Raw genomic sequence first — 13,969 nt, forward strand, 5'->3', positions numbered from 1 at the left:
TTTCTTGAATAAGTCCAGAGTAGAAAGGGTGAAGGATGAAAAGGAGAGAGGAGCAGTGGGGAAAAAATCCCGGTCAGACCCCGTTCGCTCCCTCTCAGCCCCTATGTGACACACAATACCGGGCAAGCTGGACGTGTGATCTGATCCAGGAAATGGTCGTTCTTACGTTCAGACTACAACTTGCACCTCGATGAAAGGGATTTCTTCTTTCCAAGAGGTCCAGCTCCTTAGGGCATCCTGTAGCCAGCGCTCCTCCTTCAGCTAAGGGCGATTTCCCTTAGACCTGGGCAAGAGACTCTTTTCTCGTCCCATGAATATTTCTGAGACTTCAAACAGCTTTCCCATTCTTCATCATCTTCTTCAGCATGAGGCCTTTCAAACGTTTTAATGAAAAATTAAACCAGACTCTCGCCACCCCGCAATTTGCTACAGATTCTGGCTGAGGGCATCGGCAGACATGACAATTGAATTGATATCAAAGGATGCTGATAGAAGCCGTTAAGTTATAACCGTAGCAATACAGGTGCAGCAGAACCACTGCAACTTTAACCCTTCTTTATTCGGCATCAAAGGCAGGATGATTCAGCTAAGCTGTATCAGCACAGGATCCTGTGGATATAACAGCTGGATCATAACAGCTGGTGCAGGCTCCCTCCAAGTCAGTGCCCTAATTACCAAGCTGTTCTGGAGGTATGAGGTGGGTTGCTAATTCTGCCCACGAATTCTGCCCTGTCCCTAGCAAATCTTTCTCCATAAGTTTTATCAAAACTGCTTGTCCCACGAAGAGCTTCGGCCTTGGCAAATTGACAGGTTCAAATGAGAAAATGTTTTATTGACAACTTCCTAACTAGCTCTACTTACTAATTGTTTGTTGCTGGGAGAATGGCAAGTATGCCAATGACTTCCCCTCTGTTTTGAAGGTGCTGTAACCATTTGATGGCTAGCGATGGGCAGCTCTTTGACTCGTGAATACGAGTGTTTCGGTTGCCAGGGGGAATTTTTAGCTTTCCATCTAGAACTGGACATACCGCTGTTGCTCTACTAGTCTCTTGCTTACCAACAGCGAGGCGAGCATAAGCATCTGCTTCCACATGAATATAGAGATCTTTTGTGAGGCTCACAAACGATGGGATAAGTATAGTTTGGGCATAAATGGAGTTGCCTAAAGGGATTAATTTCATAGTAATTAGATTACAATTTACAATATATGTAGAACACCACCCATGCAGATTGGAACAATAGAAGTTGTGCTGCAGAGATTGATTGGGCTTTAAAATGAATTAACTTGTTAACAGATTGTAGTTATTTAACATTTATACATATAAGCTGGGTTTTGTTTAGAAGATCCTGAATGTCCTGCAGTTCTCTTTGCATTTACTTTTTTAGTTATTCATAGGTTTAGAAGACAAAAGTTTGGCAAGGGTTTTTTTTTTTTCTTTCAGCCAAGAATTGTGAATACACATTTCTGCCCCATATCTGAGCATGCTGAGGCAATGCTTTTAGTAGGTGCCTTAGTTGCCCGTCCACTTCTCCAGTTTGGAAATGATCCGGTCTCCACTGTGCACAGAACTGGGGCAGGAACTGTATTTCTAATAATATACACCTCTGCCCATCATCATGCTTCCCCACCAGCACCAAGACACGTCTTGTGTGTAGATACCATCTTGCTAGGTAGGTGCTCCAGGAAACCTGTTTGTCTGGCAGCTTTTTCTCTTTTCTCAGGAGGAAAGAAAGGGATGGATGGGATATGAGAGCCTTTCCAATGAAATGCTTCTTGGTCCTTATCATCATGAATTTTTGTTGACTATAGTAAAAAGGGTCCCTCCATTTCTGTCCTTAAGCTCATCTTTAACGTCCTGTAATCTCCAGTGCTTGGTTTTCTTTATCAAGCACGCCTAACCTTGGATGAGCTGAAGGCTGGGCTCCAGGTTTCCTGCATCTTTGGAGGCTGTTTACAGGGTCAGCTCTTCGCCTTGTTATGCTAACATCAAGATCTTTAGATCTGTACCTCTACTTAGTTCATGGGCCTTAGGTTTGGTATCAAACTTCTCCAGTCCCACAGGAGTTTGGTCCCAGATGACCATTTCCTGGATGAGGGTCACTGGAGTAGTCTGCAGCATTGATGCTTTGCTGCGCTCTTCTTGGGGTTGCAATTCAGTTGCATGAAGGCATGCTTCGGTCGCATGCATAGCAGCCATACCTACTTGTGGGAGGGATCTGGCCCCGTTTTTAGCCAAGTAATTGCTACATTTCCATTTTGCACACCGCCAACCACTCCCAGGTACTCCAGGTTGATATAGTGGTGTTCAGGCCAGTCAAAAGGAGCATCCTCATTTTTTTTTGTCCGTAGGGTATCCATCCCCATTTCCAACGTTGCCACGTAGGCAACTGCATATATGGAGAGCAACTGAACAATGTGTTGGCTAAGTTAAGTAAGAGTCATTGTATGCGCCGTGGATCGTGTCTGCCTTGCGTTGTTGACCAAAACTCCTAACAGGCTTTCCGACTTCACCCATCTCCTCCCTCCGCACCCCGCTGTTCCTGTGGGATGAAGCTTATGCCTGTGGAAGGCAAGTGCAGCAACGGTGATACACGGGGTTGAGGAAGGCATAGCCATGGATGTACTGCTGCAGGTTGGCTGTGGCCATGGATGCTAAGCCAGCAGCCTTCTGCAGTCATGACGAGATGGGGGACGATGTGCATCGGTACGGCAGCCCCCTGGCATTTGTTCCTCTGTTCCTGCTCTGTTGGAAGGACTCCAGCAAAAGCTGCTGACACGACTTCAAACCTCAGCACTAGTTAGCGTTTGCTTTCTTTTTCCAGGTGGTGGACAGAACCTGGTTACAGAGGATGTGACGGTAGTGGAGGGAGATGTGGCCACCATCAGCTGTCGAGTCAAAAACAGCGATGACTCAGTGATTCAGCTACTGAATCCCAACAGACAGACCATTTACTTCCGAGATTTCAGGCGTAAGTCCCATCCCCGTGCTATTCAGTAACAACTTTCCCCCACTTTCCTTGCACTCTATATAAAGAGATGGCTAAGGGTTTTTTCCCCCCCTCTAAATTTAATGTTAGACGCTTAAAGTTTAGTCGATTCTGTAGAGGGTAGATGAAACAGGCAATCATAATCTTTCTCCTTAATGGAAACCTTGATGGTCCCTTTTAAAAGTCAGACTGTCTTACTTTGCAATAGGAATTGATTGTAGTAATTCAGGGTGAATTGCAATTGAACACCAAATATTTAGCTGACACAAACCAATTGAATAGGGTAAAGCAGGGAGAGTGCAATGTTCTCAGAAGTAATATGTTTGGTTTGAAGGCTAGAATTTTCAAGACAATAAGTTTCTTTAAAGCCAAAACAAAAACCCTTGTCTTTGTGGTACTCGCTGAATGATGCTGTCTGTTTTCTGCTGCGACAAAACCCCAGCGAAGGCTAATAGTTGGAAAGAAAGCATTTAAATTGCCCGAACCTAATGGGTGTTGTTGGGCTTGGATGGGATGGGCCAAACACCCAGCTGCATTAAATAAGCACAACCAAAAGAAAGGGCCATTCCTTAAATAGCACAGATTGATTCCCACACCCCCCACACCTCCCCATATTGTAGTAACATGTATTGGACCCTCATCAGGACCCAGTGGTGTTATATATTTCACAAGGACTTATTATAAGAGAATACTTCTCTCCAAAGCACTAGAAGAGCTTTTGGTTTGTAGTGGCTGCAGTATTTGCTGTCATAAGAATTTGGGCAGTTAGCACTTGCACAAGGAAACCCAAGTCTTGCATTGGCCTTTCCCTCCATGTTTTCTCTTTCAAGCCATTCCTGGTCCAGCCTCCAAGCTTGCAGTCTGCTTACAGTCATGAAATGGCTCCCTGAATTTTTATGACAGCCCATTTACCAGAACCACCCCTATTTTTTCCAGCAAATGAATGATGTCCTAATTGCTGGTGTTTTGCAAGGTGCATTAGTCTGTATTGATTATTTATATTGATCTGTGAGCACGAATAATGTTTAAACCTAGATTGAAATGCAAAAGGTAGCAGGAAAGCTGCGGTCAGAGCGCTTGGGAAATTTTGCTTAGATTCCTTTACACCTTTTTTGGGCTTCCGGCTCAGCTGTGTTTCTGTGGGTGGGGGATGTACTATCTTACGGATTCATCACCAGCGCTAACGATCTGTTTGCTCCACAGCGTTGAAGGACAGCAGGTTTCAGTTAGTGAATTTCTCCAACAGTGAACTCCGAGTGTCATTGACAAATGTCTCCGTTTCTGATGAAGGAAGATACTTCTGCCAGCTCTACACTGATCCTCCCCAGGAAATTTATACTACTATTACAGTGCTTGGTAAGAAATTCAGAGATGCTCACCACTAAATTCTGTTTTCAGTTAATGGGGAGTGTGTCCGAGTGGAGGGGAGGAGGAAAGGGAATTTATACGCACTTCCCCAAACTATTTGGTAGCTGTTGTAGCCGGCAAAAGTTGCCGAAACTAGGTCAGGCGGGTAAGGCTTTGCCGAAAGCCTGTAACCATGCTGTGGTTTTGGTAAGAAAACTCTTTTTTTTCGCTCATGTGCTCTTTCACTAATGATGATTGGATCTGCTCAGTCCTGGACAAGGTATGGAAAGTGGCAAGCAAAGATCAAAAAGTCTTCTCATGAGCCATTCACCACCTGGGATATCATAGTCTTTAATTGGTACTTAGGAATGCCTCCATCCATCTCCAGCACTTATCCGGTGATTATGTTCTGCCCGATTCTCTCTGAGCAGTATCCGGTGTGTAGAGGACCGGCGGGGTTTTGCTGCATTTTGTTCCGGGCACGTTTTTGCTTAATAGAGTGAGTCCTACTCTTGTCTGTCACAGTCACTTAAACGCTGTCAGCTCCTCCGTTTGTGCAATGCGGGATAATCCTCACCCTGCCTTACCAGGGCTTCGCGAGGATGAACCACATCCCCCAGCCGGCTCTCTTGAAAGAACTTCTGAGTTCACAATTGGTCTTTTGGAGCAAGTGTGAGCGCGGAGACCAGCCAGCAGCTTTGGGGAATGGCATGCGCTGGAAGAGTGGAGACAGCCGTGCCTGCTAGTAATCCTACACGCTGCCCTCCCAGGACCTTCTCCAGCCCGCGTCTTTCCTCCTTAGGCTGTAGGGCGGGTGCGTGCTGTCCGATCGCAGCAATAGCAGCAGAGGTTTGCAATGATGGTCCTCGATGGGTCCCATTCAGTGAGGATGGAAAGGGAAGAAGTATATTTGTGTAAAATTAGGGAATATATAAAATGTAAGGCCCCATAAAGTTGGATTCTTTTTTACTTACCTAAAGTTCTAGTAAAGTCCACCAAGATAATGATTATTTATTCTTCAATTTGAAAGCTCATAGCTCAGCTTCCCTGCATGGAGGCGTGCCGTAGTTTGAGGTCCTGCCTAGGACACCACCAGCACCATCAATTCCAGTATCTCCATCTCCATCTCCTTTGGCACCATGCAGTCGACTCCCTCCCCTTTTATGTACTTCTCCCAGTCTGATCCTTCTGTGAGCGAGTGCCGGTGGTTATTGATGAATCAAAAATTTTTTTAAGTTATTTTTTTGCCATTTAACATCCAGGGCACCAACAGGGTACACATGATAGCTTTGACTCTCAAAAAAAATTGGTGCTCCAGTTTCATAGTAGCCTGCAGCAGTAGTGAAAGCAGTGGATTTTTTTTCCTGTGGATGTTTAATGTGTTAATTTAATTTTCTTTCTTTCGGGGTTACTTCACAATTCCTCAAAGTAAGATCCAGCAGCCTATGCATCTCTGTACCCAGAAATCAAGCTATTCCCACTGATCATATGTTCAACCTTCTTTTCTAAGATTATAATATGATGAAGAATAATAGCATCTTTGTTGCTGTCTATGATGTTCTTTAAGAAAAGTGTCGTGTATATCCACAGCTGTTAAAGCTCTTGATATGTTGAAGATGTTCCTGCCTTTGCATGTTTATTAGTTGCTAAATGTATTCTGCATGGTCTTAAACATAACTATGAGGTGAAGTGGTGGCTTTCGGTTAATTTTACCTACTCTGATATCATAGCCACCATTTTATCTTTTTTCTTACGTGTATACAAATTTAGCACCCTCCGTCTGACGCCTTCCATTTATTTTTGTGTTGGCATCACCATTTCCAGTGTTGAATGTTACTGTTTTCTATTGAGAAGTAACATTTTCACCAAGACAATCATACTGAGTTCTCTCTTTTCAGGCTATTTTTTGTGGTTTCTGAGCTTGCGGTACATATGCAGGTACAGGATTTATATAGCTACTGCCCAAAATAGCTAATACTGTTACGGCCATGCCTAAAGATTAGTGTTGGCTTTTAAGATCCTTTTAATAAGGGAACCTGAATCATAGTGGAAGATCTTAAACTCAGATCTCACTCACTGATTAGTTGTAAGACTTTTTTTTCCATGTGTTTTAATGAGATTCACTTCTTCCTTAGTGGTTTTATGCTGTGGAAACAGTGTTTATAATTAGCCCTAATATGGGTCTCAAATTTATCAACAGCTTTCAGGTTTTAGTTCAGTTTTCTGGTATTCAGCTGAGAATGTAACTTCCTCTCGTATTTATGTGTGTCAGATGTATATAATTATTTAGCTTTAATTTAACTTCATTCATTGCTAGAGATTTATTTGTAATAATACCTTTTTAATTGCCCCCTGTGTAAATACTGTTTGTGTTCAGTAATACAGTAGAGTGCTAGGGTAGTTATTCTCCATATAAATAAAATGCATTTCAAGGTTCAAGGCAAACTGTATTTTTCTATCTCCTATTCCAGAACCCTGTTTAAGAAAATAAAAATCATAGCGCTGTGTTTACCTTGGTGTGCAAGTTCATGGCATATTGGTGCAAATTCTTATTTTACCACGTGAAACAAAGGCAGAAGTGTGTACTTGCTTGAGTGAGGGAGATGAGATGACTGCCACATGGAGGAATGGGAATGAGAGTCACAGATCTCTTTCTCATCACTAATAAACTTCCCTAAAGAAGGTAGCTGGTGTCAGTACATCCTTGGTTCTTCTTTCTAGGACCTCAGTTCCCATTACCACTGTTACGGTTGGAGACAGGGTCCTGGGCCAGTTGGTCTGACTCAGTGTGACACTTATGTTCACCAAGAAGATCCCATTTGGTACCTTAGGAGTGGCTTTAATGCTGTGCTCTCCTTATGTGCTTTGGGCAGTAGTCACATTGGAACACAGACCACCTTTCTCCCATGGCTGCAATCAGGAAGCAATATGGTGCTGCCTCTTGCTTTCCCTCCGTAGTTGTTTTTCTCTTCTTGGGTACTTTTATGTCTTCAGTGCTACTATATGTAAATTTATTCACGCTTCATTGGAACACGTACAGATTTCAAATCTATAGTCTGTTCTTAGACGAAAGCCACGAATGACTAATTAGTCTGCTTGATCATCTGGATGGTATTTATACATATTTGTTTGTTCTTCATCAGCTGAGAAATGTATTAGTCATATCTGAACCATACAATTCCTTAATCATAATGATCAGAACAAAAATGTTATCTTTGGAAATCTCCTTGACTTACGACTCTGTTCCTTCTTGACTTTTGCATGTTGCCCGGTAAGGCCTGCATCTCCCTTTCTACCGACTCTTTCATGTAAAGAGATGATTGTCCCTATTTCAGCATCTTTAAGCTTGTTTCTGTCACATCCGTTGGTTATATGCTACAGCGGTGGTTATCTCCCTTAGGTTCTAGCTGATTTCTAAATATTATTGGATTATTTCTCATTGATGATTACAGCCCTCTAGCTTTGAAGTTCACGAGAAGGTTGATCTATAGAGGATACTCACCTAGAGAGAGAGGAAAATTACCTTCCTGCAATTATTGCAATCTCACGCAAAAAAAGGAGCTGTCTCCAGATGCAAAGCTAGCTCTACTTCTTTCCTGAGAGCTGGGATTCGGTTTGCCTTGTGATTTATTTTGATGGGAAAGGCACTGGCAGGTAAAGGCTGTGACATCCATTCTGGCCTATACTCAGTGGGGGTGGCTAAGAGCACTGAATATACTTCTTTGCTGGCCAGCTTCAACCTTGTGAGCTTGAGGATTGAAGCTAAAGAGCACAGGGGAAGAAACTGCAACCCTTCAGAGGGTTAGGAGTATAGGTAAGTAATGCACTTTTAAATGTCAGCCTTCGTCTTTCTCCTCATCACAGGCTGTCAAGAAACATGTACAAATGCTTTATTCTTTTTAACTCTGCATGCTGCTTTTTTTTATGTAATATCCAAACTGGGCAGCCTAAAAGAGCAGTCGCCGTGTATGGGATGGTGCACAGTCGGGGGAGCATGTAGAAGAAACATGAGTCAGGCAATGGTCAATGAAATGCAAAGTGAAGTTGCAACTCTGGAAATATTTAGTGTCAATATTAAGAACCAATGTTTTAAGGGAGCTGATAAATTAAGAGAACTGTTGATTTTTTCACATCCAGCTTTCTCGTCCCCCCCACCCCCAAAATCCAGCTGTTTTCCAGCACTGAGCAGATTTTTAATAGGCTCTCAGAAATGCATCAGTTAATGCTCAAAATGTATTAACCTTGTTGTTCTGATTTGTATGCTTTTCATTTTAGTCCCGCCACGCAATTTGATAATTGATATCCAGAAAGAAATTGCCGTCGAAGGAGAAGAGATTGAATTGAACTGCACTGCCATGGCCAGCAGACCAGCCACCACGATCAGATGGTTCAAAGGGAACAAGGAGCTAAGGGGTAGATTTTTCCTCTAAATCAGCTCAGTTTTACCGATAACACCCAGCAACTGATTCAGACTTTCTAGATGCACCATTGTGTTTCTGTTTTTTCCCAGCCCTGGTTAAAAAGTAGAGCAAGCTGTTTGAAACCCCAGGTCAGGAGCAGAATATGCTGATGGATTTAAATGACAATTGCATTTTAAGAGGGAAGGGTTGAATATCATTATGTCCATTACCCGCCTGCCAGAATCTGAGTTCAGTGTTCTGGATTTGCTCTTCAGCTGCTTGTGACCTTGCTGACTTCTAAAGCTGGGAAGGGAATTTGTTATGGTTGCTGCTGCTGCTAATGTAGCTTTCTGCCCTGTTTTAGGCATCACTGAGAGCATCAGCTCTCTGCCTTGTAAAGCTTTTCAGTTCACCTTTGCACAGCATTGTGTATGTGCTGAATATTCATACGCAATGAGTTTCTCCTGTTGTATAAAGTCTAGTGCTTGTGGTATTTGTACAAGGAAGTCACTGACGTTGATTGCACATGACACGCTGTTTGTTTAAGTCGGCATACACGTGGATGCAAGGCTGGTTGGCATCACCTCTGCCCCACGTGAGACACTCAGGGCTCCTTAACCGAAGTCAAACACGTAGCGTCAAATGTAACCCCCCTGCGAGGACAAGACAAAGTCCTCCATTCGAGGATGTACAACATCATCCTTTCCCTCCTACAGGCGTCTTAGCACAATGGCCCATGCTGAACGTATGCTGATAATAGCAGAATGCAAAGCTGCCACCACTTGTAGTAGTGTCCCACAGAGCCAGCTGCTTTCCAGCACCTGTTGTCATCTAAGCGAGGCATGGATCTTCAAATGGCCTTGCTTGGCTCTTTCCTTTCTAGAGGGCACAAGTACAGCGGTGATCAACCCTTTGTGCTTGACCGGTCTAGCATCTTTATCGAGCTTGCTTGCATCAGCAATTGAATTCCAGCATCCCTGTATCTTTGAAGACTGCCAAACAAGTAGTAGCCTCTTGAAATACCACATCACCCTGCTGTTCCTTTGGCCGTGTGGGTTTTTTAACAGAAATAGGGTCTGCAATAGCTTTCTGTGTTTTTTTATTTTGCGCAGTTTGCACCTAGCAAAAAAACAAGGAACTTTTGCAGTTAGAAATCCCTTTCTTTAGTCATAATGAGTTGTAGTTTCTACAGCTCCCATCAGCCCTCTCCCCTGTTTAATTACATGTTCTACGGGAGCAGGCTTTTGTGTTTGAAAAAGGGGGTTGTTGCTCTCTTACCATTTTTATCTGCGTGACCTGAACGCTAAAAATGCCACCAGTGCATCGTAGCCAGTGGCAGTGACGTACAGTCAGCAGATACTTGCTCAGCTTGGGTACAGCCCCTCTTGTCTCTCTGGTTCTTCCTGAGATTCCGTCCTTCCCGCTCTGTGTTTTATGAAGGAGCCCTGCAGCATACCGCACGCCAGCCAGCTGCCCCGGTGTTTCCTGCAGGGTTTCTCAGTGCCACCGTTGAAATGGCTTCATTTCCATCTTTCCTTACTTTGGTCTAGTTGGTCACTTTGTTGATGGAAAGTTGTGAGGGTTAAGGAGATGTGTGGCCCCAGTGATTTAGGAGCTCAGGAGTTTTAGGAAATTCTTAATCCATGTAGCAGTGTATTGTATATCTTGGCTTTCCATGCCCTGGTGGGAGGAGGATGGTTTTCCATGTGCGTTTTTCCTTCTCGGGACTGCTCAGATGCCATATAAAGGAAAAATGGAAGCCAGAGGCCTGTGTGTCATGTGTTGCATGGTGATATGAATGCACAAATAATGTGAAGTTAACATGGATATGCTCTCCCATGATTATTCTGCTCTTTCTCCCTCTCTGTCTCTGGCTGTCATCCTTTGACAGGCAAGTCTGAAGTGGAGCAGTGGTCTGATATGTATACAGTGACCAGTCAACTTCTGTTGAGAGTGGGACGAGAGGATGATGGCGTCCCTGTCATCTGTCTGGTGGATCACCCTGCTGTCAAGGATTTGCAGACCCAGCGCTACCTAGAAGTCATGTGTGAGTCCCAGTGATTTTTGTTCTTCCATTGTGTAAAGATCCTCGCTTCAAAAGACGTTAGAAACCATTAATTATGTAATTAGGTTTTATTACAGTGTACTTATATCTTGTTGCCAAAATGTAGAAATCAAAGTATTGGGTATTGTTGAATAGATGAAACAATGGCTTTCCCTTGCCAGTTTGCTATAATTCCACAGACCTGGTTTTATTCTTGGAGAATATCTTGCTTTACCCAGATTTAGCACCGTGAAAGGTTGCTAGCTAGGCCTTATAATTATGTCACAGCAGATGGATTTGGAGTCCTACCTTTTTTTTACCAGCGCATTTATTTCTTAAAACTTACACTGCGGTGCCACAATTTAAGATAACCGACTGCAATTCTTCATTGGTAAACAAATCGAGAGACACCTGCTCTGATGCAAGAGAGACTGTCGCGGTGTGTACAGTGTGGTTTAAAAATCCAGTGGCATGCATAAGGTAAGTTAAGATTAGCCTGCCTTTGCCGGCTGATATTCCTGAAGTTTTAATGCGGCTGACTGCTATCAAGATAACAGCTAGGTAGAGCGTTTCGCTTGGCTCTTTATGAACTGCTATGCCGTTCATCACAATTGATGTATACAGATAGGGAAAGGTACGCCTCTGAAAATACCTATGGGGCAACGCACGGCAGAGATAGCTGGTATTTTATTGGCGTAATGGAATACAGGTCCGTGCGCGTTGCTGCAGCGCCTCCACCATTGGATTGTGCTGCGTGAGACGGGGGCGGCGGGGCCCTGGCGCAAGAGAACGGCGAAGCGAGGAGGCTGCCGAGACGCCTCCCAAGTTTTCCTTTTGTAGTTCATCTCAAATGTGCTATTGCAGACCCCGAGTAGGGGGATTGTGTTAATTTATTTCATCTACTTCATTATGTGGCTTCATTACGAGCATTCTGCTTACAATTCTCCTATCGCCGAAACTAGCGTGAAGTAATGGCTCTATAATGGGGAAAACAGAAATGATCAGATACTACCTAAATTGGCAGATACTAGATTTCTTGTGACTGTGCTAATGTGTAATTCATTTATGCAAACTTAATGTCCATTAACATTTCTTGTAGAGCTCCATTAGCTTTAATAATACATTAGCACCTTTGTGAGGCTTGATCAAATACTTAACCAAAAAAAAAAATCCCATTTCTCAAATTATACAGAGAAATTGAAATCTTGCAGGGTTTTTTACTTGTTTATAAAGGGGTGAGGTTAGCTTAAGGCTCCCCGTTGGAAATTTCACTGCAGTGCTGACCTTTTGGTATGATAGAAATGGGTCACTTTTTTAAAAAAAGCACCTGAAGTATGGGGTGCAGGTTCCTTCTGCTTGTCTATTGAAAGAGAAAATAAATCCTTTCTGAATCCTTTCAGTTGCAGCTTTTAAAGGTCTCCATGCACAATGGCAACAAAGCACATGTAAACTATGGTTATCTGAAGGTCTCGGGGGACATCCAAAACCTTCAGATAAAGCACTGTAGACTTTATCTGCTGCAAAGGGTATTTTTTCACTTATCGCTAATTTTAGGCCTCTCTTTGGGTATCTCCAGGGGAAGGAGAGGTGTTAGTTGGAGCTTAACACTCGATTGTTGGAATGGACTTAATGCAGAGCTTTCTGGAAGGGGAAGGGGGCTAAATGTGAAGAGGTCTCATGCACCAGCATGTTTGTCTTGACATTTTGTCCTGAACTCAACTTAGAGCTTGCGAGAAGCACCAGATGAACAGCCCTGCAGACCTGCGTTCCCTGTTTTGTTTTTTTTTTTTATTGGCAGAACACTAATAGCTCAAGGAGCCGCACATCACCTCCTATGCAGCCCCCTCCTTCCCTGTGCTGTACTTCTCCCCCTGGGCAGAGTTGCCTGGGCTCCGTGGTGCATCCTTCCCAGCCAGTCGATTGACCATGACCCCGCTCCTGGTGGATGGAGAGGGGGCCATCTCGTGGAAACCGTTGCTAGTCGGTGCCAGTCTGTCGTAGCTTTGGACTGGTGTCCAAGCAGTGAGGGGTCTGCGGGCTGTTGCCTGTCCTTGGACTCACTGTGCAGTTTCTTTCTAACAACCTATTCTTGAAAACACCAGGGGCAGAGAACTGGTTGCAAGCCTAGGACCAAAACTCTCCCCAGGAGCAGTGCTGCACCCAGACTCCCGGGCACCCCAGGCAAACTTTTAGTATTGGGCTCCCCTTTGCCAGAGAGGATGATTTTTGTTGCGAAAGTCTGTGGTATCAATGCTTTTAAATAGTTTGTCCACAACTAATAACATTGCCAGTCATGTATAAACTTTTTTTTGCAATTGAATTTTTTTTCCCCATTTTCAGGCCCCTTTCTGTCTGGGCCCCAGGCGGCCACCCGGTTTGCCCATACCTGTATCCGGGTCTGCCCAGGAGAGGTTCCCCAAGGACCTCGGGGGTTTTTTAAGTGGGAATGCTGTGATATAGGCCTTTGGCAGAAAAAGGGGCCAGTGTGAATTGCTTAGAGCAGAATCAGAACCACAAACCATGGTTTGGGGACCCTGGTGCAGCTGCTGGTGCTGGTTTCCCTTGGTCTGGAGGTATTACTGACCACACACACAGAGTAGGTACAGGGGGGCTGGGCACCAAGGGGAATCTGCTGGGCACCATGCTGCCCTTCAGAGCGGGCTCCTGCAGGCACGGATCACACCATCACGCTGCTTGGGAGTGTTGTGTGGGTGCCACGGGGGGACCCAGGTTCTCTCCACGTGTTTTCAAAGCATCTGTCTGCACTCAGGACACTGCTTCTTAGCCATCCCTGAAGTGTTTGTTTGCCTCCACGTGCATCAGTTTCCCCATCTCAAACATGGGTGTAATGGTGCTCCCCTTCCTTGGCAAACCCCTGTGGAGCCCACAGATGGGGAGTCAATATAAGAGTTCATAGGCATTATTCGGTAGGCGTCTTGTTGCTGGAACGTGAGAAGCCATCTGGAATAGGCTGCAGCATGCGGTTCAGTGCTTTGTCTGCCCCTTGGAGTGGGTCTGGGTAGGACAGGAGAGAAAGGCAGGCATGTGTGGCAAACAGGAACAGCGAAGGAGGCAGGGGGGAATCCACTTGTCATCATTGACTGACACCTGGATCAGAGCTTCCATTGACACAGACTTTGCCCTTTGGAGAAATTATAATCCAAAAATCAGGCCTAATTGTCACATTCTC

The 13,969-nt window shown here is 44.4% G+C and overlaps 1 protein-coding gene across 1 annotated transcript in view; it reads left to right on the top strand.

Annotated features, from left to right (window-relative positions):
• CADM1 (cell adhesion molecule 1) overlaps nt 1–13,969 on the top strand; it is a 226,651-nt gene that overhangs the window by 151,160 nt on the left and 61,522 nt on the right. The window contains exons 3-6 of the mRNA XM_019511795.1: nt 2,824–2,970; nt 4,192–4,344; nt 8,611–8,748; nt 10,627–10,782. Coding sequence (XP_019367340.1) covers nt 2,824–2,970; nt 4,192–4,344; nt 8,611–8,748; nt 10,627–10,782 — 594 coding nt within the window. The remainder of the gene's footprint in view (nt 1–2,823; nt 2,971–4,191; nt 4,345–8,610; nt 8,749–10,626; nt 10,783–13,969) is intronic.

This window comes from Gavialis gangeticus, unplaced genomic scaffold, assembly GCF_001723915.1.
Source record: "Gavialis gangeticus isolate Ggan-Ray unplaced genomic scaffold, GavGan_comp1, whole genome shotgun sequence".
NCBI lineage: Eukaryota > Metazoa > Chordata > Crocodylia > Gavialidae > Gavialis > Gavialis gangeticus.